The sequence below is a fragment of the Lycorma delicatula genome, chromosome 1, assembly GCF_047948215.1.
Source record: "Lycorma delicatula isolate Av1 chromosome 1, ASM4794821v1, whole genome shotgun sequence".
NCBI lineage: Eukaryota > Metazoa > Arthropoda > Insecta > Hemiptera > Fulgoridae > Lycorma > Lycorma delicatula.
The window spans coordinates 106285639-106310701 of record NC_134455.1 but is presented as its reverse complement, the minus strand read 5'-3'; the positions used below and the strand labels follow the sequence as shown (position 1 = coordinate 106310701).

Below are 25063 nucleotides of genomic sequence, written 5' to 3'. Positions count from 1 at the left end.
CTACAACATCTGTTCAATACTACCGTTCCTCTTCGTTCCCTAACCGCATTGTATAGTATATTTGTTATTTGTTCAGCTGGTATCAGCTGATGTTTGTTGCTTCTGTGTATTGATATACCGTTTCTCTTGAATTTTTGTTTTCAAGTAGGAATTAGTTATTTTACTACAGCTGATCAGATAACTAGTATGGTCAAATAATTGTAGTATTAAAGACATGGTTGAAGAAACTACTTCTTCCAGTAACAAACCTAAAGTAAGTTAAAAGTAATCTTCATTCAAATTGTCATTCATAACTTCGTGTTTTACTCTATGACAGTAATGCTTAAGAATTGCAAGTAATTTTAAAATTTATTCGGAATACATTTTATATTATATGATGATAATTAATTTCTTTGTATTTTATTTTTCAAAAACTTCAATGCATTTGTTAAACTACTGACAATGCTGGAGCATTGCAAGTTACTCTCTACATATAAGGAGATCTATTTTTTTCATTTCTTAACGATCTTCATGAAGGGGAGAGTAAGGTTATGTTGAATAATACTTTAAACTTAAATTGTAAGAATGCTTATTCAGGAAAGGAATGTTATGCTAATTATTGATTGTAAAATAATTATGTTTCCCAAATAATTGATGGATAATTTCATTACTAGATTATAATGTTTTTATTCACAGTTTTTATGTAAAAAAAATAAAACTAAAAACAGTATTATATTATTAAACAAGATTTAATTTTTTTCACAAACAAGATTTTTTATGAAAACAGATTTGCATGTCAAGATTTGAATCATAAATGAAAATAATGTTAATCATTTCTTTCCTTAATTTGTGTTGCCTAAAAACTATTAAAATTTAAGAGTTTGTAAAGTGTATTTTTGGATTTTATTTTGTATAAAAAAGATACTTATAAGCATCCAAGTTTGTTTGTATTTACTGCGTAATTACCTAGAAATAATTTTTATACTTAAATTTGTTTGCCAGTTTTTATTTTTTGTAATCAAATGTTTATTGTTTAATGAACTAGGTCTAGATTTGATAGCTGAATTTGTTTTTTAGTTGTTATTCTGTGGGATTGAAAATCAGTTATGTTTTATCATTTAAACATTTTTAATTATGGAGAAAACAACTTCTGTAAAATGTATCTATTACAGAGTGCAGATTAAGATAATTTAATCCAGGATTTACTCTGGATACTGGTGTTCTTTGGTGGTTGGGTTTCAATTAACCACACATCTCAGGAATGGTCGAACTGAGACTGTACAAGACTACACTCATACATATCCTCATTCATCCTCTAAATTTCCTCTGATTTCTCCAGAAGCAGATTCAGCATAAAGAAGCTGAATCTGCTTCTGCAAGTACATATGTCTACTTTTTGCTAGCAGAAATTGTTATCCTTTTAAAGCTAACACCTTCTAGTGCGTATTACAAGAGAAATTTGTATATATATAACTTTGGAATACATTCCTTTAACAACTCAACTGGGTTTATGTATATATAGATTGAAACTCTCAGAAGTAGAGGTTCACAAAAACTTGCATCTTGCTTGAGGAAATATGCAAAGACACATAAAAGGATCATTCTCCATTCTGATTCTAGTACAGGGTAGAATAAGAATATCGAAATAGCTTGTATCCTTCTAAAGCTAATGCAAGAAATCAACACAGATATTGAAATAATTGACCATAAATTTATGTTCTGTGGCCTTTCTTTTCTTCCCAATGGTATGAAGCTTGGCGAGTGGTTGGATTGACAAGTGTGAAAGTAATATTTATATACCAGAACATTGGGCAAATATAATCCAAAATTCAAACAAAAAAAAAACAAAATTTCAAGTAATTGTTATATTAATGCTTCTTGCATTCTTTGAATATTTTTTAAAATAATTTTAAACACTATTTCTTTATTAGTTTTTTTTTTTGTGAAAGTTTAAGTCTCATTAATGTTTAAAAGTAAATAATAAGTTAACTTAAGGTTTTTTATTCATTATTGTTATCACAGTATTTCTAAGCTGTCATGATCTTTTCTTTATCATACAATTTTTATAAAAAAAAAAATGATTGTGCATTACTACTAAAGATTATTTAAAAGCATAAATCAGATTAAAAATGTTACAAATAAATGCAAAAAACCAATAAAATATTTTGTGTTATTCAACTTTTTGTTGTTTATATTCATTATAAAATGTAACACTATTTTATTCATTATAAATGATTAGTTTTCTTAAAATTTCCAGAGAAAAAGTGAACAGAGTCCAAGCTGAAATTGGGAAAATTTGCATCAGTCATTTAAAATAGTAAAAATTGAATTAAATCTATGTAAGAATTTAAGTTGAATATTATTTTTATTATTTTACACCATCGATTGAAAATCAAGTGAAAATATATTGGCGTGAATTGATTATACCTCCTGAACTTTAAACTCAATTTTCTCAAAATTGGTTTTTGTTCACTTTTATTCTGAACCCTCCTTTTACAAACAACATATAACAAATTAACGTAGACAATAACAATAAATAGCAACAGTAATAAAACATTTGCACTAGATAAATATTTATTCTGGACTAGTGGTTTGTATAAATAGCAAATTTTTTAATAAATCTGTAGCCACAAGCATCATAATAATAAATTGTAAATGGGATAAACATTAAGAATAAGTTTCATCTTGAATTAATTGGATGTGAAGTATTGAACAAACATAATTATCAGCCAGATAAATGGAGATTAGCCTTGAATGAACATAAGAAAAAAGAACTGAATAAACAAATTGAATTAAAATAAATAGATAGCATAAGTAGCCCTTAAGGTAACTATAACCTTGAAATAGTAATTGAGCGACACTAAAAAGTCTTGTTGGGATGGCTTGAACAGTCTTATGAAATAGTGTATTTTCAATAGGTCTGTTAAGAAGCCATTTAAGATTTATCAAGTAAATTGAAATAATAGGAAAATTGTAAGTAAGTATTAATTTTTTATGATCTGTAACAAACATAGCTTGTGTGTGTACTTGGTCTCCATAATATTCCAAATATCAATACTTAACTAAATTATCTGATCCTGCAAATGTTTTCATTATTAAACCTTGTTTCCACTGTAGAGTGGAAGTATTTTCTTATATTATCAATACTAAGTCTCCCTTGCAGACATTCCCTTTAGTAGTTTGCTATTTGTTATGTTGTTGCTATTGATTAAAGTTATGCTTTGACCACTTATTCCAAGTACATTGCGTGAATTTTTGCAATAATTGTTAATGGCCTAAACAGTTAATAGGAATTTTTGTTAAATCTGGGTCAGGAATTGAAGTAATAGATCCAATGAGAAAATATCCAGGTGTTAATGGTTGTAGATCTTCAGAATCAGAAGAAACAGTACTTAGTGGGTGTGAGTTTAGAATAGCTTTAATTTGTGTGAGTATAGTAGATAGGACTTGGAAATTAATAATAGTTTATCTTATTATATGATGAAGATGATATTGACCCTTGCAAAGTAGTGAAGGTCTGGATGTTGTGTTGGAATTTGTTGGATTTAAATATTGTAAACAATTCATATTATTTACAGTCTTAAAATTTGTTTTGGTATACCTCTGCAGCAAATAAAACTTGTTTAATGAGATGCTACATTAGTGTTTAATGAAATAATGGAAAGACATTCAAATCATTAGACAACTATTTATGAAAACCCATACTGGTTTAATAAATGAGTTATGTCTGTCATTAACTAGAGCATATTTAAATCGTCACATCCTGTAATAAGATCATCAGCATAGAAGTCATTTAATTTGGCTTTAAGGCAAATGAAAATTTATTTTTCTTATCTTTCCCTATTCGAACAAGACACCTGGTAGCTAAGAAAGACGCACCATTTGTACCTAAAGGTACAGTTCTCAAATCAGTGTTTTAATTCTTTGTCAGTAGAATCCCACTATAGGATCCTTTGTCGATCATGTATCATCTGACATAACTAAAATCTATTTGTACATTTTCTTTATGTCATAAAAAACATAGTTATGAAACTAGAATCTAAGTGTTAATCAAAAAGAGATTCTGCTGGACAGTAGGGCCAATGTTTAAGGTATCATTAATAGACACATTGTCTGAAGATTTAGCAGAACCAAAAAAAATAACCTACTTGTTAAGCTTGATTCTTTAAGCACCGGATGAGGTTTATATATTCATGTATGAAGTCAATGTATTTTCTTTTGAGAAACGAGACCTACGATTAAGTTTGCTTTCCAAACTTAAAAATCTTTGCATTGTTTAGCGATTCACCAAACATCATTTCTGTTTTACATGGGATTTTGACTACAAACTTCCATGTTCATTTCTAAAAGTGTTTTTTAAGAAATGTGGTTTTTATTTGAGAGTTTTTTAGTTAAGTTCTTCGATTTCCCAAAATTTTTCAGTAGAGATGCATGATAAGGTCATAATTTTCAGTATGTAATTTAGAGTATAATAGTGAAGTTGGTCCTGTTAACTGATTATGAATGGGCAGGTTTCCTGCAAGACTGTGGCCTGAATGAATGAGCTTTTATTGAATGACTGGAAACTGGGTATTTCAAATGAATTTTCCTGGCTTAATGAGACCAAGCAAAATTGCACTTCAGTATTATGTCAATTTCAGAAGGAATATTGAAATTCAAATCATCTAAAATTAAATTCTTAGTTAGATTAAGGAGAGATACATCAAAGAATTAAGATGTTAGGTTTTCAGTTAGGGTCGGTATTACAGCACAATCTGTATTTTTAAATTGAAATTTTGATAACTAGAGTTTATAATTTAATGTTAAAACAGTAGTATTTTGATTGTCAAAATGAATTGTTGATCTGATATTGGAAGGTTGTTTTTTATGAATTTTTGTCCCAACTTATGCACAAATTCAGATTTACAAAAATTTGCTTGAATACCAGAAACTAAGATTATTCTTCAAGTGATATTACTATATTTATCCATAGTGTTACACAGTAGATAAAATATCATTTCTGTTCGTCTCCAGTTTAAAGGCACAAATCATTTTTAGGATAAAGTGCTTCATGGATTATTTGAATTTAATAATTTTGAACAAAATTTACTGACATATTTATTAGCACAATGTTTAAATTACACGACCAGTATATAGGCAACAAAGATTTTCTATTAGAAATTCCTTTCAATTACTTATATTTAGAAATTTTTTACACTTTTGTAAATACAATGGTTTGAATTCCACATGTAACAAACGAATGGTTTGGAATGGTAACCAGAAGATTTGTTTTTATAAATTTTATTATAGCTACTTTTTTTATGTCTCAATGTATCGTTAGTTCTATTTAATTTGTTAGGTAACTGCTGGGCCGTAGTTTTAGAATTCAAGTTAACAGACATGTTTTCCAGTAACTGTCTAATGCTTTCGACAAATTTGACTAAATTCTGAAAACTGAGAAGTTGTGCGAGAGACTATTTTTCCTTCCACGGTCTCGATGTGATAGGGTGTATTTTGGAAATTAATGTTACTTTAAGTTGGAATGTGTCACTTTGCAAATTCATAGCGATTAGCGAATTTACAGATGAACAAATAATTTTAATAAAATGAGAAATACTAGTTGAGGACTAAACTAAATTGAGTTAAATATTTAACTCAAAAAAAGAGTTAAATTGAGTTAATAATTAGAAAATTTCTACATGATAAAGGCTACAAGTATATTAGTATTGTATTTATTTTTTAATAAACTGGTAGCCACCTAATAGTTTTCATTGGTAATGAGTAAATTTACCATATCAAGTGCAGTGCCCTTTAGGGAAGAAAAAAGGTAATGTAGTTTTTGTATAATAGATAGATCATCGCAACTCCCAATCTCTGTGGGGGAAGACACCTGGCCATAATGGTAGTAAAAAATACCACAAAATAATAAATAAAATATAAAAGTAAAATAATTTCTTTCTAGATGGAAAAATACTTTTAATACAGTAATGATATTTTTATTCAAACTTAGATTCGGTGTAATTTAAAAAAAATAATATGTAGTCTAGCAGATGAAAGCCTACTCCTGAACTTAGACTGCAATAAATCATCTTAAAGGAATATAACATATATATATCTTAATAAAGGTATTTTCTAGCTTATAAAGGAGTTATTCAAAGAAAAGTAAATTCAACGTTTACATCTTTGAACGAAACTCAGGAAACACGCTTTTTGCAGTTTTTTTAAAGTTTAAGTTAATGATATTTAATTTTTTTTTGTTTTTCAATTTAAGGGAAATTAAAATTTGAGTAGTTTGGGCTCCTACAATATACCCCAGACCCAAAAAAAGAAACAATTTTTTTCATTATGATCATAAAAGTTATACTTTAATTTTGGAATATTTTTAAAAAAATGGTATTTTGAAATGTATTATTTTTTGGTTAAGGATCACTTATATATAACATTTTTTTAATGAATTCTTCTATCAGAATAAGGGAGCCCACAAAATCAAATCAATTTTTTTTTTTATTTGAAATTTGGGTACTTAAATCTTATTTTGGTATCATTATAATCAATAGAAAAGTCCCACTGATAAAAGAAAATTAAAAAAAAAATTAATTAATAAAAAAATAAATTAATATAATATTAATTTAATTAATTAATTAAAAATTAAAATTTAAAAAAAAATTAGAAAATTATTTTTGTTAATTGTATTTATACATGAAAATAAAATAAGACTTCTAACGATTGAATTGTAAAGGTTTGGTATTTTATGACTTCATCAGTTATGCAAAAACTTTACCAGAATTTTTATTAAGATACTTCAAAGGAAAAAACAGTACGATTTGATTTTTTAACAAAATAAAACAATTCTGTTTGATCGGTGGTAATTTATCAGCTAACATTATACTCATAATATAAAGTATAATGAATGATATAGTATAATTTCAGTTAAATTCCTAAATAAAAACTAATGTTATAGTAAAAAAAAAAACATTTTAATAATAAACTTAACTAAGCATGGTTAGCAAAATTTAATTCATTAAAAAATAATTAAAGAAATCAGCTTTTAATATTTCTTTTTAGTGAAACATGACATTTAAAAAAAGTTCATCGTATAAAAGAAATAGACAGATCGTAATGCCCTGGGAGAAGAAGGTCTTCCTTCTTTGAAACATACTGCTTGCTATGTTCTGTAGCTAAAGTATCTATAGGTTTTGTTTGGCAATTACAGAAACTGCCTCTCATGAGATAGTTCTGCAGCCCCCAATAACAGCTAGCAAAAAAGATAATGGGCTCGTAAAAAAATGTCCCTATAACTTTCAAATTGCATACAATGAGCCCAGACTGGGGTAGCATACAATATTAGGCCTCACAGACACCTTTATAAAGAATCCGCATGGTATGGAAATTTAACCCCTAATCAAGATGGACGACTCTACAAACACCAAAGAAGGCATCAGTTGTCTTCCTTGCAACAAACTGTAGGTGCTCCTTGAATTGAAGATAACAGATAGATCAGCTATTGTGTGGATTAAGTGATTTAACATAGTGGAATAAAATTCTCATTCTAGTATATTATCATTAAATTCTGGTAACTTAATCAGCGGCAATTAAATCAGGATGCCTAGCACATTAGATGTATTTTGACATGAACTCTGGCTATCAGGATTATAGAAATCGATTGGAGACCTCATCTGCATTCTGTGGTACAAAGTTGTCCTATCCATAGCGATATTAGGTTCACAATCTTAATTCCTCAATTTTAGATTGGATTGTGTCATATTTTTGTGATAGTTCTTGTAAATTTTTCAGTTTAATGGTTAACGAATAACTGTCGTTAATTTGTGGGTCAAAGCTGTCTCCTAATTCAGTAGTCATCTTAATGACAATTGTGAATAATAAATTAATAATTATCTTTAGCGAGGATGCAAATGAATGAATGTAATAAACAATCTATATATATAAAAATGTTAAGTTCGTTTGTGTTCGCTTCAAAAACTCAAAATGTTCTGCACCGATTGAGCTCAAATTTTAGCACGATATATAACCCGCATCAAAGATTGTTTCAGCTATTTTTAATAAATCTATCTATCTATTTTTAATTTGTACATTTTAATTTGGAAATGTAAACAAAGGAAAACTAATCAGATCAATGCAAGATGTCCGCTGTCAAACACAACGACCAAATTTCTTTGATTTATATTTAACAGCTAAAAAATCTGTATTTTATTTTTTTTTTAAAACACGAAAAAAAAATTTTAGCACAATATATAACCCGCATCAAAGATTGTTTTCATCTATTTTTAATAAATCTATCTATATATTTTTAATTTGTACAGTTTTTTAATAAATAAGAGGCTAATAAATCAGATGGAAATGTAAACAAAGGAAAACCAATCAGATCAATGCAAGATGGCCGCTGTCAAACACAACGACCAATCACAAAGAGCCCGTATGGCCGTTGCCAATGTAAACAAAATCACAACTGATTAAGTAAAAAATTTCTTTGAATTATATTTAACAGCTAAAACATCTGTATTTTATTAAAAAAAAAAAAAAAAAAAACACCAAAACAAAAAGAAAAGCCACCAAGAAGTATGACTTACAGTAAATAAATTAAAACACCCAACTTTCTTATAGCCTAGATAGACTTAAGACTATGCAAACAAAAAAAGTAGAAATAACCAAATACACAGAAAATAATATCCCTACATAATGACCATAAAATCCTTTGTTAGGTTAAATATTCACTTTTGTCTGAATTTACAGAAGGCATTTACAACGAAGCATTGATAAATATTGAAGACAAGTGCTTAGCAAATGCAAATAAAGTTCTTAGTCAATTGGGAATGCCAGTACCATCCCGAGCTGCGATTGCTTAATTTGATGTGGATTTACGCCGTGAACAGAGTTACAACATTGGTGATCTTCAGTCATATGTCCAATCAAACATTCCCAAATTAACGCGTGAACAGAAAGGCATTTATGATCGCATAATGCAAATGATAATTGACGGAGTTGGAGGGACCTTCTTGTTGGATGCGCCAGGAGGAACTGGAAAACATTCCTCATTAGATTGATTCTAGAAACGGTTCGATCAAAAAATGACATAGCCTTAGCTCTTGCTTCGTCTGGAATTGCTGTGATATTGTTATCAGGTGGAAGAACTGCGCATTCAGCTCTGAAGTTGCCATTAAACATGCAAATCATCGCGACTCCCACGTGCAATATTTCCAAAGCATTCTGTATGGGAAAAGTATTCAAAAATGTAAACTCATAGTTTGGGATGAATGCACGATGGCACATAAAAAATCGCTTAAAGCTCTTGATCGATCGTTACGAGATTTGCGTGGAAACGTTCAATCATTCGGAAATGCTTTGGTATTGCTCGCAGGAGATTTTAGGCAAACATTGCCTGTAATTTCTCGATCGACACCAGCAGACGAAATAAATGCTTGCCTGAAATATTCAACACTGTGGCGACACGTACGTACATTACAGTTGACTACGAATATGCGTGTCCAGTTGCAGAATGATCCATTAGCTGAGGTATTCTCACGACAGTTACTGGACATTGGAAACGGACAGCTGCCAGTCGATGAGACGTCTAGACGAATATCATTTCCTGATAATTTTTGTAATTTAGTAACATCGAAAGAAGAACTGATCGAAAAAGTATTTCCTGATATTCAAAATAATCATAGAAATCACGATTGGCTCAGTGAACGAGCTATCCTTGCCGCAAAGAATAAAGATGTCTATCAACTTAATAATGTTATTCAATCCAGCATTCAAAGTGAGTAAGTTACATATAAGTCGATAGACACCGTTGTGGAAGCAGATGAAGTAGTTAATTATCCAACGGAATTTTTAAACTCACTTGATCTGCCAGTAATGCCACCACACATATTAAAATTGAAAATAGGTGTGCCAATTATCCTGTTGCGGAATATTAATCAGCCAAATCTCTGCAACGGCACGCGACTTGCAGTTAAGAAATTGATGAAGAACATAGTGGAAGCAACAATTTTAACGGGGCCTTTCAAAGGTGAAGATGTCCTCATTCCTCGAATACCCATGATCCCGACCGATACACCATTTCAATTTAAAAGATTGCAATTCTCATTTCGATTGGCATTTGCAATCACAATCAATAAAGCTCAAGGTCAATCTTTAGAATTGTGTGGTTTAGATTTAGATGCGGATTGCTTCTCACATGGACAACTATATGTGCGTGTTCCCGAGTCGGCAAACCAGATAGCCTTTATATCTACGCAGACAATGGAAAAACAAAAGATATTGTATATCCACAAGTATTGCAAAATTAAACTTCTATGAAACTTATGCTTTGTTTTGTTTCTAATTTCTCATCCATGCAACCACAATATGCCACAGCGAAGCGTGGTGGGTACAGCTAATTAATTTATAGTTACATGCTTTGTTTTGTTTCTAATTTCTCATCCATGCAACCACAATATGCCACAGCGAAGCGTGGTGGGTACAGCTAATTAATTTATAGTTACATAGATATATGATGAACAATTTCATGTTGAATATTTTAGTAGAGATTGATCCGGTCCGGAGGACTAATGTTCATATGCGATTCTTGCATTTGGTAACTTTTGATTGTTAATGCCTCCCGCCATAAAGGTGTTGGAACTATTTAATGCAAAACGTAAATATTTGTGTTGTATTTATTCCCTGAATCATAATACTGAAAAATTCTAAGACGCTATGTTCAACAGAGAAGTAAACGTTACTGGCAGGCACTATCCGGATGTCCCTGGTTTGAATCCTGGTCAGGCATGGCATTTTCACATCCTACAGAACTGCCATTTTTCATCTCATCCTGAAAGTAATACCTAATGGCAGTTCTGAAAGTTAAAAATATATGAATATGTTTATACAAAAAGAATGGACGTGTCATTGCTATGGGTAAAAGAGTAAACAAACAGTTTGAAGTTCTAATACAGTGTTCAAATGTAAACAAACATGAATCTAACTAATGCTTATGTCGCTGATATGCTATATTCTTGGCATCATCAAAACTATACTATTGTAAAGTCAATTCTCAATTGTTTAAATATAAAAACTGCAGATAAAGAAGAAAAGTTTTGTGATGCATGTGCCATTGGAAAGGCTCATTGACTGCCTTTTCCAAAAATTGGATCTACTACCAGTAGAATGGGTAAGATTGTTCATGCTGACCTGTGTGGTCCAATTCAAGAAAAATCCATGGGAGGTGCCACAAATATACTACTACTAAAGTATGATTATTCTGACATTAGTTAAGTGTATTTTCTGTCCAGGAAGTATAAAGGTAGTAGTTGTATAGAAGAATTTGTTAAAATGGCAGAAAAACATGCCCTGGAAGCATAAAGTATTTCAGAACTGAAAACAGCCTCAAATTAGTAAATAATGAAGTTTTAGTGATCTTGAAGAAACTTTGTATTCAACGTCAATGCACAGTGGTTCACTGTCCAACGCAAAACGGATCTGCAGAAAGACAGAGTAGAACCATCATTGAAGCAGCTCATACAATTCTACTTGAAAGGAAATTTAAACTGAGTTTTTGGGCAAAAGCTGTGAACTGTAGTGTATGTATTGAATGCCACAATCTCAAGTTTAGTCAAGGGTTTCATACCTTTTGAAATCTGACATGGATGAAGGGCAGCAATAAAAGATCTACATATTTTTTGTGAAGAAGTTTTTACTCATATTCCAAAAATCTAAAGAAGAAAAATGGATCTGAAATTAGAATATGGGTATTTCTTAAGTTATGATGAAGTCAAAAGGGCTACAGAATTTGGTTTCCAGAATCTGATAAAGTTTTTGTTAGGTGAGACATGATTTTTGCAAAGACAACTGACCAATGAAAAATGACAAAGAAAGCAATAACTATTCAATTTTATATTTACTAGATGAGAATAATGATAATAATCTTAGTAATTATGCTGAATCTGCAGCAGCTAAAAATGGAAATGACTATCTACCTGATGAAGAAGAAAAAAATGATGACAACGAAATAATAGAACAGCAGCAGCATAGACCTGTATCAAAATAATAATGAAACTGTAAATAATCAAGAAATGAATACAAGAAGGTTAAGAGATATCACTCCTCAAGTTACTGAAATGGTTTCAGAATTTCTTCTTCTAGCTGAAGGCTGAGAACCAATGAATTATAACAAAGCCACAAATGATAATAATATATTTGAATGGAGACAAGCCATGCGAGGTGAAATTCATTCAATGTATAAAAACAAAGTTTGGAAACTTGTACAGCCATCCGAGGAAGTTAATATATTAGGCAATTGTTGGGTGTGTGAGATCAAGAAAGATAGAACAATATTTTACAAAGGAAGACTAGCTGCAAAAGGCTGGTATTGATACTCTGAAATCTTTAGTCCTTTTGTAAGGTTTGAGTTAATACATTTTGTACCAAAAATAGCAGCTCAAGAAAATCTCTTGATTAGATAACTTTGTATCAAAACTGTATTTTTGAATGGGAAAATTGAAAAGGAAAAATACATGGCTCAGCCAGAAGGATTCTCAGATAATTCTGGTCGATTTTGCAAGTTATTATGTAATTTATATGGACTCAAACAAGCATCCAGAAGTTGGAATCAAAAATTTGGTTTGAGACTCACAAATTCTGATCCATGTATCTTTACTAACTCACCTAATTAAGATAGAATCATTGTTGCAATACATGTCAATGATGGTCTACTATTGTCTAAAAGCCAAAGGGATGCTGATAGATTTTTACACAGATTACGCCAAGAATTTCAAGTTATTGAAGATCATTCAGGTATGCATCTTGGATTATAAATACAAAAAGAAAAAGTGTTACTATCTCATTCCTTCAAGCAATGTGTGTTAATAAAGTTATAAATAAATTTAATATGCATAATGTCAACTCAGTGCCAATGTACATTTAAATGAAGAAAAAATGGAGAATGTGCCTTATAGGGAAGCAATTGGTTGTTTGCTTTAACTATCAAATGGTACAAGTCCAGACTTTTGCCATCAAAAAAGCAGGTCGTTATATGGAAAACCCCACCAAAATACATCAGAATGCTGTAAAATGAATACTCAAGTATGTTAAAGGTACTGTGACTTACAGTTTAAAATTTAAAAAGGGTAACAATTCAAGCATAAAAGCATTTAGTGATGTTGATTTTGCTGGTGAAGCTGAATCTAGAAAATCAACATCTGGATATTTGTTAAAACTAGGAGGATCAAATGTGTTTACATGGCATTCTCAGCATCAGTCTATAGTTGCCATATCAACATCAGATGCTGAATATATTTCGGCAAGAGAAACTGCTAAAGAAATTGTTTGGATACATCAATTGCTAATAGAACTGCATTTTACATATCTCAATATCACACTTTATACAGATAATATGAGTTCAATTGAAATCATCAAATGCAACAAATATCATAAAGATGCAAAACATATAGAAATTAAGTTTCATTGTATCAGAAAGAAATACATTGAAAAATTATTAAAGTTAGAACATATCAACTCAAAATATCAGCTTGGTGATATACTTACCAAGGCCAGTATTTGAAAAACATTGTCAAATAAGTGAAAAAATAAATGTTTGAAGTGACATTCAAGAGAATAATCTGTTATCTTTATTTATATTATAATGAGAAAGTTTAAAATAATATGTATAAACAGGGGTGGTATTGAATATTAATTATATTATTGTGTTTATTATAATTTATTTCCTTAAAACAAATAATAACATAAATTATGTTTTAGCATAATGTGAATCAGTAGATGTCAGTAGTTATATATAGGTTGCAAGCATCTGTTTAAGCTGTTTTGTTGCTTTGTTTTATGTGGCATTATTATACTTTATTTCTATGGTGTCTCACATGCTATATAAAAAATGATCTGTTTTGAATTAATCAACTCTTTTTAAACAATCTGTGCAATTATTAACATAGTTTTTAATTTGTTTGTGTGAGTTTTGTTACTGTCATCATCCTTTCTTATCGTCATTATTTTTGAAAATTTTGCAGTTTTGTATAAATGTCACATTTATCCCCATATACAAAATACAAAATTCTAAGCACTAGACAATGACTAGACTAAAGAAATAGTCGAGAGTTATAAGGTTCTGATCCTAGTAAAAGCAGTTACTTTTATACGCATTTGAATACTAAATCGTGGATACTGGTTTTCTTTGGTGTTTGGGTTGCAGTTAACCACAAATCTCAAAAATGGTTGATGTGAGACATTACAAGTACATCCTCATTCATCCTGTGAATGAGGATGATGTGTATGTTTACACTCTAGAACCAACCTTATGATGGTTCTGGAGTCTAAACAGGAAAAGAAAGACTAAAGAAACAGGAGACAATGCAAATACATGATCAGAATGTGCAAATTTTACAATTTCTCATCATCCTTGAGTAATATTAGAAAATCATTGAATTTGATCAAAGTGAATCAATTAAAATTGAAATTCAATTTTAAGTGTTCTTTTTTCTTTAGTAAAAAAGGAAATGGAAAAGATTTGAAATCATAATGAATAAAATAACTTTTTTAAGAATAAATTTATCTTATCTTGCTTCCAGGGTTAATATAATTAAGAATCAATGTTTTTTTCTGTACATTTATACCCTTAATAGAATTGACTGTCTATAAAGGACATGTTTATAAAATTTTTAAAAATGATTTTGAAATATAAACTTTGCGTAGCTAAGGAAGTTTGTTTCTTTTTTCTGTTTATTAAAATTTAAATTCACATTGATTCCAGAGCAGGGCTGCTAGACCAAAACCAGTTTATTTGTGGACTGTTCTAGAAGTGCAGAAATGGCTTCGTAGACATTGCAGTGATTATTATCCTCTATATGGAGAAAAGTTTTTACAAGTAAGTTTTAGTTATAAGTTGTCTATGTGTACTTCCTAATAGTAAATATTTAAATATTTCCTTCACATAACTTTTTACTGTAGATTGCTTACTCGAGATGTTCATATAAACGTCAAAAGGAACAAAAAAGAGAACCAAAAGAAAAAAGGCACTTTTTTGGTACGTTTTTTCATGTAAAACCATGTGTCATCACAGTATTTTTCCAATAACATTAGACATTCACAATTTTGTATTAATTCACTGACATCTCCCACCATCTAGGTAGTAATCTAGTAGTTGCAGCCTATCTAGATTTCAAAAAATGCTACTAATATAGTAGATTTTATTATAATTATACCTAAAACCTTAACATTGTAAGCATTATGTTGTGTATGATACGCAATTTTTAATGTGTTAAATAGTTATGGTTTTTCCAAGATTGTAAATTGGGTCCTCTTTGTTCTCTTTTCCTAATCAAATGACTTTCCTTGCTTTAACAATTTTTGGTTTGAATTTTGAGCAGCATTTCTTGTTGGAATATTGTCAAAAAGTCAAGATAAATTTAAAGATTATTTTTGCTAGGCAGCTGCCTTTTGCCATGTGATTATTCAAGGGAAAGGATGTTAGAAATTCTAAGATGTTGGTGATTCGATCAACTCACATTTAACAGTGAATTCAGTTAAGTTTTTTAGGTTCGGTAGATTTTCATTGTTCTCAGATTAGAACTATGAATATGAATAACTAAATATGAATCATAGAGTGAACAAAATCTATATAAAACAGGTTTGAGGTTATGTTATAAAAAAAAAATATTTTGATAATTAAAATTTACTGATTTATTTTGCAGACAAGACTTTATGAACTGCATTTGATTTGAATAAAAGAATAGATGAGATGTGTTGTCAGTTATGTGTCTGATTAAATTATTGAATACTATATAAGATGCTCTACAATTTTTGTGTAGCTCATAATAAACCTCTGCTAATTATTCTTGTCAGAAATAAGATTGTACGGCATGTCCCTAAAATAATCTGATTTTAAAATTTCATAACTATTCAGTTTTAACGTGTTTTTATTGAGCAAAGTACTGTTAGAAAGAGGTATTTTGAGTTTCATATTTCAGCAGGATGGAGCACTATCTCATTTGAGTCTATACGTTTGAGAATTTTTGAATAAGATTCCTCAACGTTTGGCTGTAGGGGATGTAGGATCTGAATGATTCAGCTTTGCATCATAGGCCTGCAAGATTGCCAGACCATGTGTGCAATTTTTACTTGTGGGGTTTTGTAAATGATTCTATGTGCCTCCCTTTCCAGCTGCAGTGGTCAAACTGTGGAATCACATAACAGCAGCTGTGTCAGTAGTGAATAGAGAAATGCTTACTAAGGTGTAGGACAAATTTGACTACCGTATGGATGTAGATTGTGCATCCCAAGGGGAATATATTAAGCACTTAAGACTTGGGTATGTAAAAATACTGTATGAATAACCTTTAATACATAATTATTATTCAATATTTTTCAAAATATAGACAATTCAGACCTGATAACTCTTTTGGGATCTGCCGTATTTTTCATAAAAACTGTTCAAATCTTGACAATTAACCATTTAATCAGTAATGGGAGAGATTACTACAATTATATTATAAATCGGGAAAAAAAAAATTGCATAATTTGTAGTATGAATAACATCTTTTCTCAGAGCTGCAGAACACTTTACACTACACACATACACTACACCAAGAACACTAACTACCCCAAGAACAGACAGACAAATTACAAAATACTATTTTTTCTCACACTTACACTCAGTGGTGTTGCGATAACTTATGAAACACAGTCGTAACCCAAGGTGGAATATTGTGCCGATGGGTGGATGGCGCTCTATGTAGTGAGTCTCAAGTGATGTCCTCTGGGTACCAGGGTGAACTCAATTGTATAAAGCCCTAACTTCCAGTAGGCACGCACTCTGCTGGATTGATCTGTTATATTGCCAATACTCATGAGAAATGTATGCCTTGTTTTCGCATTAAATATTTCTTCTGTGGTTGTTGGTCCACTTGAAAAAACCAAACCCGGGAGCTTAAAACCCAGTTCATTGTAGTGAAGTATAAGGAAGAAGGTAAATTATTATTATTAAGAAAGTTTTCACCTTTTTTAATAATACTTTACCTTTAATTAATTAATTAAGAAAGGTGAAACCTTTCTTAATACACAAGTGAAATCGATTAAACTGGCAACTTGTTGAGGAATGGCACCCTGTTAAGGTGACTGGATGACGAACAGAAGGAAGCTAGCCTGTAGGTTCATAGTGAACAATGAAATGATACTGGAAGCACATACCTTAAATTCCAGCAAGGGGGATGGATGGTTATCTTCTGCTCTGACATGGCTGGTAATGAACCATCAGATATCAGAGAAACTGTCCCTGCAGACAGTCACTTCCGTTCAGAGGATGTACAAACAGGATGTACTTTATTGTTGATGTACAAACATCCTCACTTATTGTAATGTTTTCTACTCAGACTGTCCCTGAACAAATAAAAATAGGTTACCTGTGTCTGTGTGTGACCATATATACTAAAACCCCAGACATTATTTCCAGTGTTACGGTTTTGGGTCACACCAAAATTGGTTGCAGTAAGGAACAAATTTGTGCATGTAGCAGCTGTACAGAACATGATGATATTGCATGTACTGAAGCTGAAAACTCTAAATTGGGAGGGTTCACATTCGACAAACTCTCAAGAATGCCCCGAATCGAAGAACAGGCAATATAAGGATTATTACTGAACAGAAAGTGTAATTTATTGTAGGTCATCGGGTGCTTTAATGGATTGTCGCAAGGCTTTACATAATTTCAATCATAGGGCTATGACAGAACTGCATCTTCCACACCTTCAGCACCTTTCGCAATGCAAGAGCTATATGCCATTGAGTGTTTCATCATATTAACTGGAAATCATGGCAAAATTATGTTGTTACATTACTCAGGCAACTCCATCGGTTATGTGGATCATGATAATCACCACCACTGATTGGACTGGAAAACAACGGCATCCTTGTTACCATGCCAATTGATGTGGCAATTATGTCTGGTTACTCTTTTCAGTCAGTTTCTCATTTAGCATTCTACTGTCCTGAGTCTAATGTTTAAGATTTTGAGGTACTGTCATGATCCAGTTAACAGGTAGAAAGTCCTGTCCTGAGTTGCAGGTAGAAAGTGTGCCTTTTGTTGTGAGATTCAGAAAATAAATTAAAACATTCCTTTATCTTTTGATGAACTACGGTATGCCTTGAATAATTCCGTGACACTTCCCCTGGAAATATCAGATTCAATATGTTTTCTCACCGCCTGGATACTACATGACATCTTTTGTCTATTTAAAGTAAAACATTCTCTGGCCAAGTGTTTCCAGGTTTGTTGTCAGAAGCATTGGTGATTTCTGTGGCGAAATCTGGTAAAGATAAATTGTGCAGTTCAAGTTAATGTCTAGTGTGGTACCCGAAAGAAATGCTCTAATTGCCCAGAACAATGCGGTTTCCACCAAGGTAGATAGTCTGTTGATCATGTAGTTACCCTGAACTCTCCTGCTTCGCTGAGAATCAGAGCTCTTTCTTAGCTCTAGATGTACAGTTACCCTCAGTTCTTATTGTTGCTCCATGTTATTACCCCTTCGTTGGTGCCCAGACATACATGTTTGGCCTTTCCAGCATCATCAGTATTTTCATTGCAAATATAAGGCTTTAAATATAATTAGCCCAATGTTTTGACATGGACTAGTCTTCTCAGATTCCATGAGTGGCTTATATGTGATTAGTGACATGTACTCTAGACCTTCTGTTATATATGAGATCTGAGGTTCTGCGGATCTCCAGCCATATTGGAATTTCAGGCAATGAGTGCACTGATAGTATGGCAAAAGAGGCTTGTTTCCAGCCTACTTTTACGCCTTTTCTCATCAATCCTGTTGTCTCAAACGTACTTATCAGTTTTCTGAAGAAGGTTTATGAGTGCCCGTGAATGGAATACTACTATCAATAATAAACTTCATCTAGTTAAGAATATTTTGTTACAGTGAAGCTCCTCATACAGAAATAACTGTTAAGAGGAGGTTATTTACCATTTGCAAATAGAGCATTCTAGGCTCACTGATGGATATCTGACACAAAACACAGATGCATCCATCTGTGCTCACTGCAGTGGCCAACTAACTGTGCACCCACATCCTTGTGGAGTGTTATCTGTTATGCAGGCAGCATTGTATTGTAAGTTTAAACTACGGGCTGACCTGTGAATTTTACAATTTCTCAGGCTTGCCTGTTTAACCCGCTGGGTTGATCTAGTGCTGAACGCGTCTTCCCAAATCAGCTAGCTGATTTGGAAGTCAAGAGTTCCAGCATTCAAGTCATACTAAAGGCAGTTACTTTTATACGGATTTGAATACTAGTTCATAGATACCGGTGTTCTTTGGTGATCGGGTTCCAATTTACCACCCATCTCAGGAATGGTCGAACTGAGACTATACAAGACTACATTTGGTCAATTTGGTCTCATTGAACGGAGTGTCATTCTGGAGTTCATTCTATTGTCCCTCTCTTGCTGGGTCAAGCCATGCTTCAATCGTTCAACTGCCTACACCAACTGTTCTTCGGTCTTCCTCATTTCTTGACTGGCGGGATATCAAGAGCCATTATCTTTTTTGTAACACTTGAAGGGTGCTGAGAATCAACCTTTTCAAACCAATCGTTTGGCTCTCGAGAGATTTTCTCCGCCGCTGACTATTTTATTTCAAGGGAGCTTCGTATTCGTTCGCTTCTGATGACACATTTTCATCTCTGCGGTCGTGAGATCTCGATCAAACTGCTCGTATCGTGTCTAACACTTTGCTCCATACGTAAGTGGGGGTCTAACCACTAGTATACATTCGGCCCTTAAGTTTTGGAGGCATACGCTTGTCTCAAAGAACAGCCGAAATCTGCTGCCACTTCAACCATGCCTCGGTGATTCGATGATTCACATCTTGCTCACAGCCGCCTCTTTGATTCAATATAGAACCAAGATACTTAAAACTTGTACACTTCGGCATAACTCGACCATTGATCATAATGTCAGGCGATGGTGCTTGTGCGTCGCTGAAAGGTAAAAACATATATTCCGTATTGGATTCACTGATCTTCAAACAGTGGCTTTCAAGTGCACATTTCCAGCGATTGAAAACATCTTGTAGCACCGCGAGACCCACATCGTCAGCAAAAAGTACGCTCAGCAGCAATTCATCCATGATGTGCGATGTCAGATAATGTTAAAAGAATGTTAAAGAACAATGGACTCAGCACGCTGCCTTGGTGTACCCCCATGTTCACATGAAAAATCGTTAATGTTCCTGCCATGCATCTCACCTTTGTGGTCGCATCGTGATACATGTCCACAATGATCAACATATCGTTCTGGAACACCGTGACTTCTCAATGCCGTCCATATCAAATCTCGCGGCACTCGATCGAAAGCTTTCTCAAGGTATATGAATATCACATGCAAATTCCTAGCAGCGTCTCTAAACTTTTCCACCAGTATACGCACAGCTTGAATTGCATCCACTGTTGATCTGCCAGGCACGAAACCACATTGATTAACGTGAATTTTTGACAGTACAATTTTCATCAGGCGGTTGTTAATGACTCTTTCCCAAAGCTTCATAGTGTGCGACAGTAGTTTTATACCTCTGTAATTGCCGCATTTTCTGGAGTCTCCTTTGTTTTTGAAGAACGGCAAGAGGAAGCTCCGACGAAAAGCCGCAGGCATCGAACTTCCGTTTTTAATTTTGTTGAACAAAATACAGAGAAAGAGGATGCCGATCGCTCCAACTGACTTCCACAGCTCTATGGGCACTTCGTCCGGTCCCACTGCTATACCTTTTTTCATTTCTTTCAGTGCAGCTTCGACCTCCAATTCGGTTATGTCTTCCACTTCTTCCCCTAAGACGGGTTCACAGGATGCGTATTCGGTTCGTGGGAACTCCTCGTTTAACAGATTATCAAAGTAGTCTCTCCATTCCTGCGTTATGTCGTGGTCATCAGTAAACAGCCTGCCATTTGCATCCTCAATAAACTTAGGTGAAGTTATTGCTTTTGCATTGTTTCGACGCTGTGCCGCCACTTTAAAGATCATCCCACCGCCGTCCGGAGATTCGAGATCTTCATAAAACTTTTGACTCGCAGCAGCTTTGGCTTTAGCTATTTCTTTTGCCGCGGCTTTCTTCATTTCAACTTTTTGTTGTCGGAGCCGCTCTTTTTCTATTGTTAGTAGTGGATCACATTTCGATCACCTGTTCAGTACCCAGTCTTTGCCATCGAATCTTTTCCACTTTAACCGACCTGTCTTTAGTTCGAGAGGCAGATGGAAGGCGCATTTCAGTTAGTAGCAAACCATGTTGATCCACAACGCCCTCTCCCAAGACGACCTTACAATCCCTCACAGCTTTCTCATGTCGGCAGTGCACAGATGGTAATCGATCTGGGTCGTACGGCCCCCGCTGCTGTAAGTGATCAGGTGACGGGGCTGTTTTCTGAAGAACGTGTTCAGTATCGCTAACTCATGAGCCTTGGCAAGTCGAAGTATCTCATTTTCTCATTTCCCTGCTCATTTCTACAGCCATATCCGTAACCACCATGCCACCTTTTATCGCCTTGATTATGTGTGCCGACATGTCCGTTGAGATCCGCACCCAGAAACACCTTCTCGTTCTTGGGGAGTTTCTTTAGCAAGTTCTCCAGATCAAGCCAAAAAGCCTCTTTCTCTGCTGATGAACATCCTGTTTGAGGTGCATAGGCACTGATGATGTTCCAAATTTCCCTGTCGATCACCAACTTAATGCTCATCAGGTGGTCACTGACTTTTCCAATATCGACGATGTTGTTTTGTAGCTCTTGACAGAGTATGTTGCCAACTCCATTTCGATGATTCTCGAGCCCGTGATAGTGTAGTTTAAATTTCTTTGTGTTAGTATCCAAAAAACGGGTCTTGTTTGCTTGGTTACGCCACTTTGTTTCTTGGACACACAGAACATCCAATCTCCGTCTCTTCATCACATCCTCCAGTTGGTAGCGCTTTCCGTTCATGCTACCCACATTCCATGAGCCAATGCGCAAAATCCTCTGTCCAATTGGATGGTTCATTTTGCTCGCCCCCGAAACATCTCGAGCTCTGATCTGTCCACGAGTGGACGTCCCGGGATCATGAACCCGAAGGCTAGTGCCCGGCGGGGTAGTGTTATTTATTTCAACCATCATTTCCATAAGGCATGAATCCATTCTTTTGAACCTGTCCGGATTTAAAAGGTTTTGTTTGTTTGACGTCTTCATGTTGCCTATAATCAAATTCGACCTTTCTTTTCTTTGCACCGGTGGTCTCCAGTCGTGGTAACCCAAGGCTTCATGACACTGTTGGGATCAGTGCTTAAGGTGTTAATGATGTCACAGTCTCAACTTATGGTGTTCACTTTGTAGCTGCATTTGATTCAAAAAAGGTCATTTGACATGACCCCCATCCTTCTCTGTCTGCCGCGCCACCTGGTAGGTCTTGCGTTGCCCGAGTCACACCACGGGGAGGTAGAGAATCGGGTAGTTGACCGGTCTGGAGCTATGTCGTTTTCCTAATAAACGATGTTGGGTACTTAGCCCTGCGCTCCGTTTCAACCGGCCCATTTCGTGATCCTGTAATTCAATGTGTCTTATTTATACTATGCTAAATTGCACCTGGCAATTTTCTGGTATTATCAGTTTTATAATTGTGTATTCAGAACTGATGCATTTATGCTCTTATGTGAATGTTACTGTTAACCTGTCTTATATTAGGCACAAATAGCTTCTGACTTTGATGTTCCCATCTACTGTAAGTAAATTTTTATGAGCTAAACTAAATTATTTTTATCATCAAATCATATTTTTTGATGAAATTATGATTTGATAATTAAATTATAATTACTACACAGACTTTTTCGTTTGTATAGTTGAAAAAACTGAAGTTTGATGTGCACACATCATGGATTGCACTTAAATTCAGATGGCAAAGTATTTCTGGGTGAAGACTTCCCTAATGAATTCTTCACACAACTTCCATGACAGTATTAAAACTATCTCTAATAAATAACAATATTTCTAATACTTTAGAATTTATTTTAATTTTAAGGAAAGTATTGCATGTTGGTAGTCCTAATTGTAGAATTCTAACATTATTGTAGATATACAATAATGTTGATATGTGGAAGTCAAATAGATCATGAACTTAAAAAATATCCAGCTCTATTTAGTTAAAAAGATGTTTAAAAAAATGATTTAAAATATATAAAATTTTACTGAATTTGCATATTTTTCAGAGCAATAACTGGGGTAATTTCAACCTAGCTCAAGCTTATTCTAACTAAATAATAAGTCTTAGTTTTTGTTAACTCCTTTCTTAATAAAGTTTGAAAGTTACTAAGCAGTACTCATACAAGTTATTAATTTTGAAAGCTGTGCAATTCATTTCCCCAATTTGAAATTGACATTGATTGTATTTACAGATCTTGTTTTTTTTTTAATTTCTGTAAAAATTATGAATTCAGTATCAGTGTGTTTGTAATTTTTTTAATTAACTTTCTAGATAATTCTAGTCCTGTGACAAATATATTGGTCAAATAACACAAGGAAATCATTGTGAGCGACGTAAATATATCTGTCTTTACCTAACTTTCTCATCAATTTTACCTAAAGGTAATTTTTGGTCCTTATTTTGTAGATTACCATTTTTGAGATCTTAATTGTCGAAATTGCAGTAGCATAATTTATTAATGAAAACATTCTATAAAATGAGCTTTTCAGAAGACCTTCTTCCTAGATTGCCCTTTAGTTAAAACAAAAACAGCTTGAACATAAACACTTCGATTACTGAAGGAATTGTAAAATCTATTTATAATAATTTTAGCAAAAATTCACAATTCCATTCTTGTAATGGAGGAATTTATTAAATTCTTTTTCAGTATTTTAAATGTTGTTTCAACTAACCATTATCTTCAATAATTTTGTTGATTAATCAGTATTTTTGATACTGTGGCTGGATTTTAAATATAAAGAGTAAGCAATCATCAAATGTTGATGAAATTCCTGACTCATAGATGCTATGATTTACATAGTTTAGAAAACATAGATGCTGTCCCTGATATTTAATAAATGAATCTTTAAGCAGTGAAATATTTCCCACTTACCTTAAAATTTCTGTAATTCTGCCCCTTAAAAAAGGCTTTGCTCATAATATACTAAATTATTGGCCAAAAATAAATATGAAAGTAAAGAATATTTTCTAAAATATTTGGAAAATTATGAAAAATAGACTTAATTCTTGTTGAAAAGCATAATACTAATGCGTTATGCTTTTTTTCCCTAAAATCTTGTCTAAAATTTATGTTATGTTTGAATAAACTGTTAAGTTCATACATTTTTGTAGCTTGATTTTTATCTAAAATTGTTTATTCAGTAAACTGAATAGTTATTAACTGGTTTTAGACCTCCACTTTCCCTTAACATCATTTATTACAGGAAATGTATTTGTTTATTGTTGCAGCATGAAATTACAGGTCGTGTACTTGTAAGAATAAATGAAAATTCTCTTCTGCGACTGGGTATAGACAATTCAGCTCACAGGCAGGAGCTGTGGCGAGAAATAATGAAACTTAGGCTAAAAACAGATATCCTTGAGATTCGGGATTTGGAAAGGAAGGACTCGCCAATTGTATAACTAATTTCAGGGATTTTTAAGGTGCTTATTTCAAAGCAGTTTACATAGTTTTAAATAAAAGGATTGTAGCTTAGTATGTAAAATAAATGTATATTTAACTTTTTTTTTACTGAATAAAAGATTTGTTTGTAATATTTTCTTCAATCTTTCCTACACTCATTAAAAAATTTTCAGAGGCCTAATGTAGCAGTACAAAATCTATTAAATGATGAGCAACTATAATATCAAACAAGAAGCAATAGTTATTGCTAAAGAAATTGGTCAGTAAATGACAATTGCCATAGTCTTACATCTACCCATATCACATCAATATAAATGATATGTTAAATTTAGCATTCAACTAACTTCCACCATTAAAAATTCTGTTGTTAAAATGTTGGGTAGATTGGTGTAAATGCACATCGTATACTTTATGGGTTGTTTTGAAAGTAGGAGAATTAACATTTTTCAGTCAAATGGTTTATATTTTTATCCTTAAAT

At 32.8% G+C, this 25063-nt stretch overlaps 1 protein-coding gene across 1 annotated transcript; it reads left to right on the top strand.

Moving 5' to 3' along the window:
• Positions 1–71: 71 nt before the first annotated feature.
• On the top strand, positions 72–24715 carry LOC142320815 (protein aveugle-like). The gene is made up of 3 exons (XM_075358793.1): positions 72–253; positions 14717–14830; positions 24410–24715. Exons 1-3 carry the CDS (start codon positions 215–217, stop codon positions 24581–24583), a joined length of 327 nt encoding a protein of 108 aa, XP_075214908.1. The 5' UTR covers positions 72–214; the 3' UTR covers positions 24584–24715.
• The last annotated feature ends 348 nt before the right edge of the window (positions 24716–25063 follow it).

Excerpts from the sequence above, each read along its gene's own strand:
- LOC142320815 (XM_075358793.1), top strand. The coding sequence starts at position 215 with ATGGTTGAAGAAACTACTTCTTCCAGTAACAAACCTAAA. Across the intron at positions 254-14,716 it reads CTTCCAGTAACAAACCTAAA|AGCAGGGCTGCTAGACCAAA; the intron begins GTAAGTTAAAAG and ends CATTGATTCCAG. Across the intron at positions 14,831-24,409 it reads ATGGAGAAAAGTTTTTACAA|CATGAAATTACAGGTCGTGT; the intron begins GTAAGTTTTAGT and ends TTATTGTTGCAG.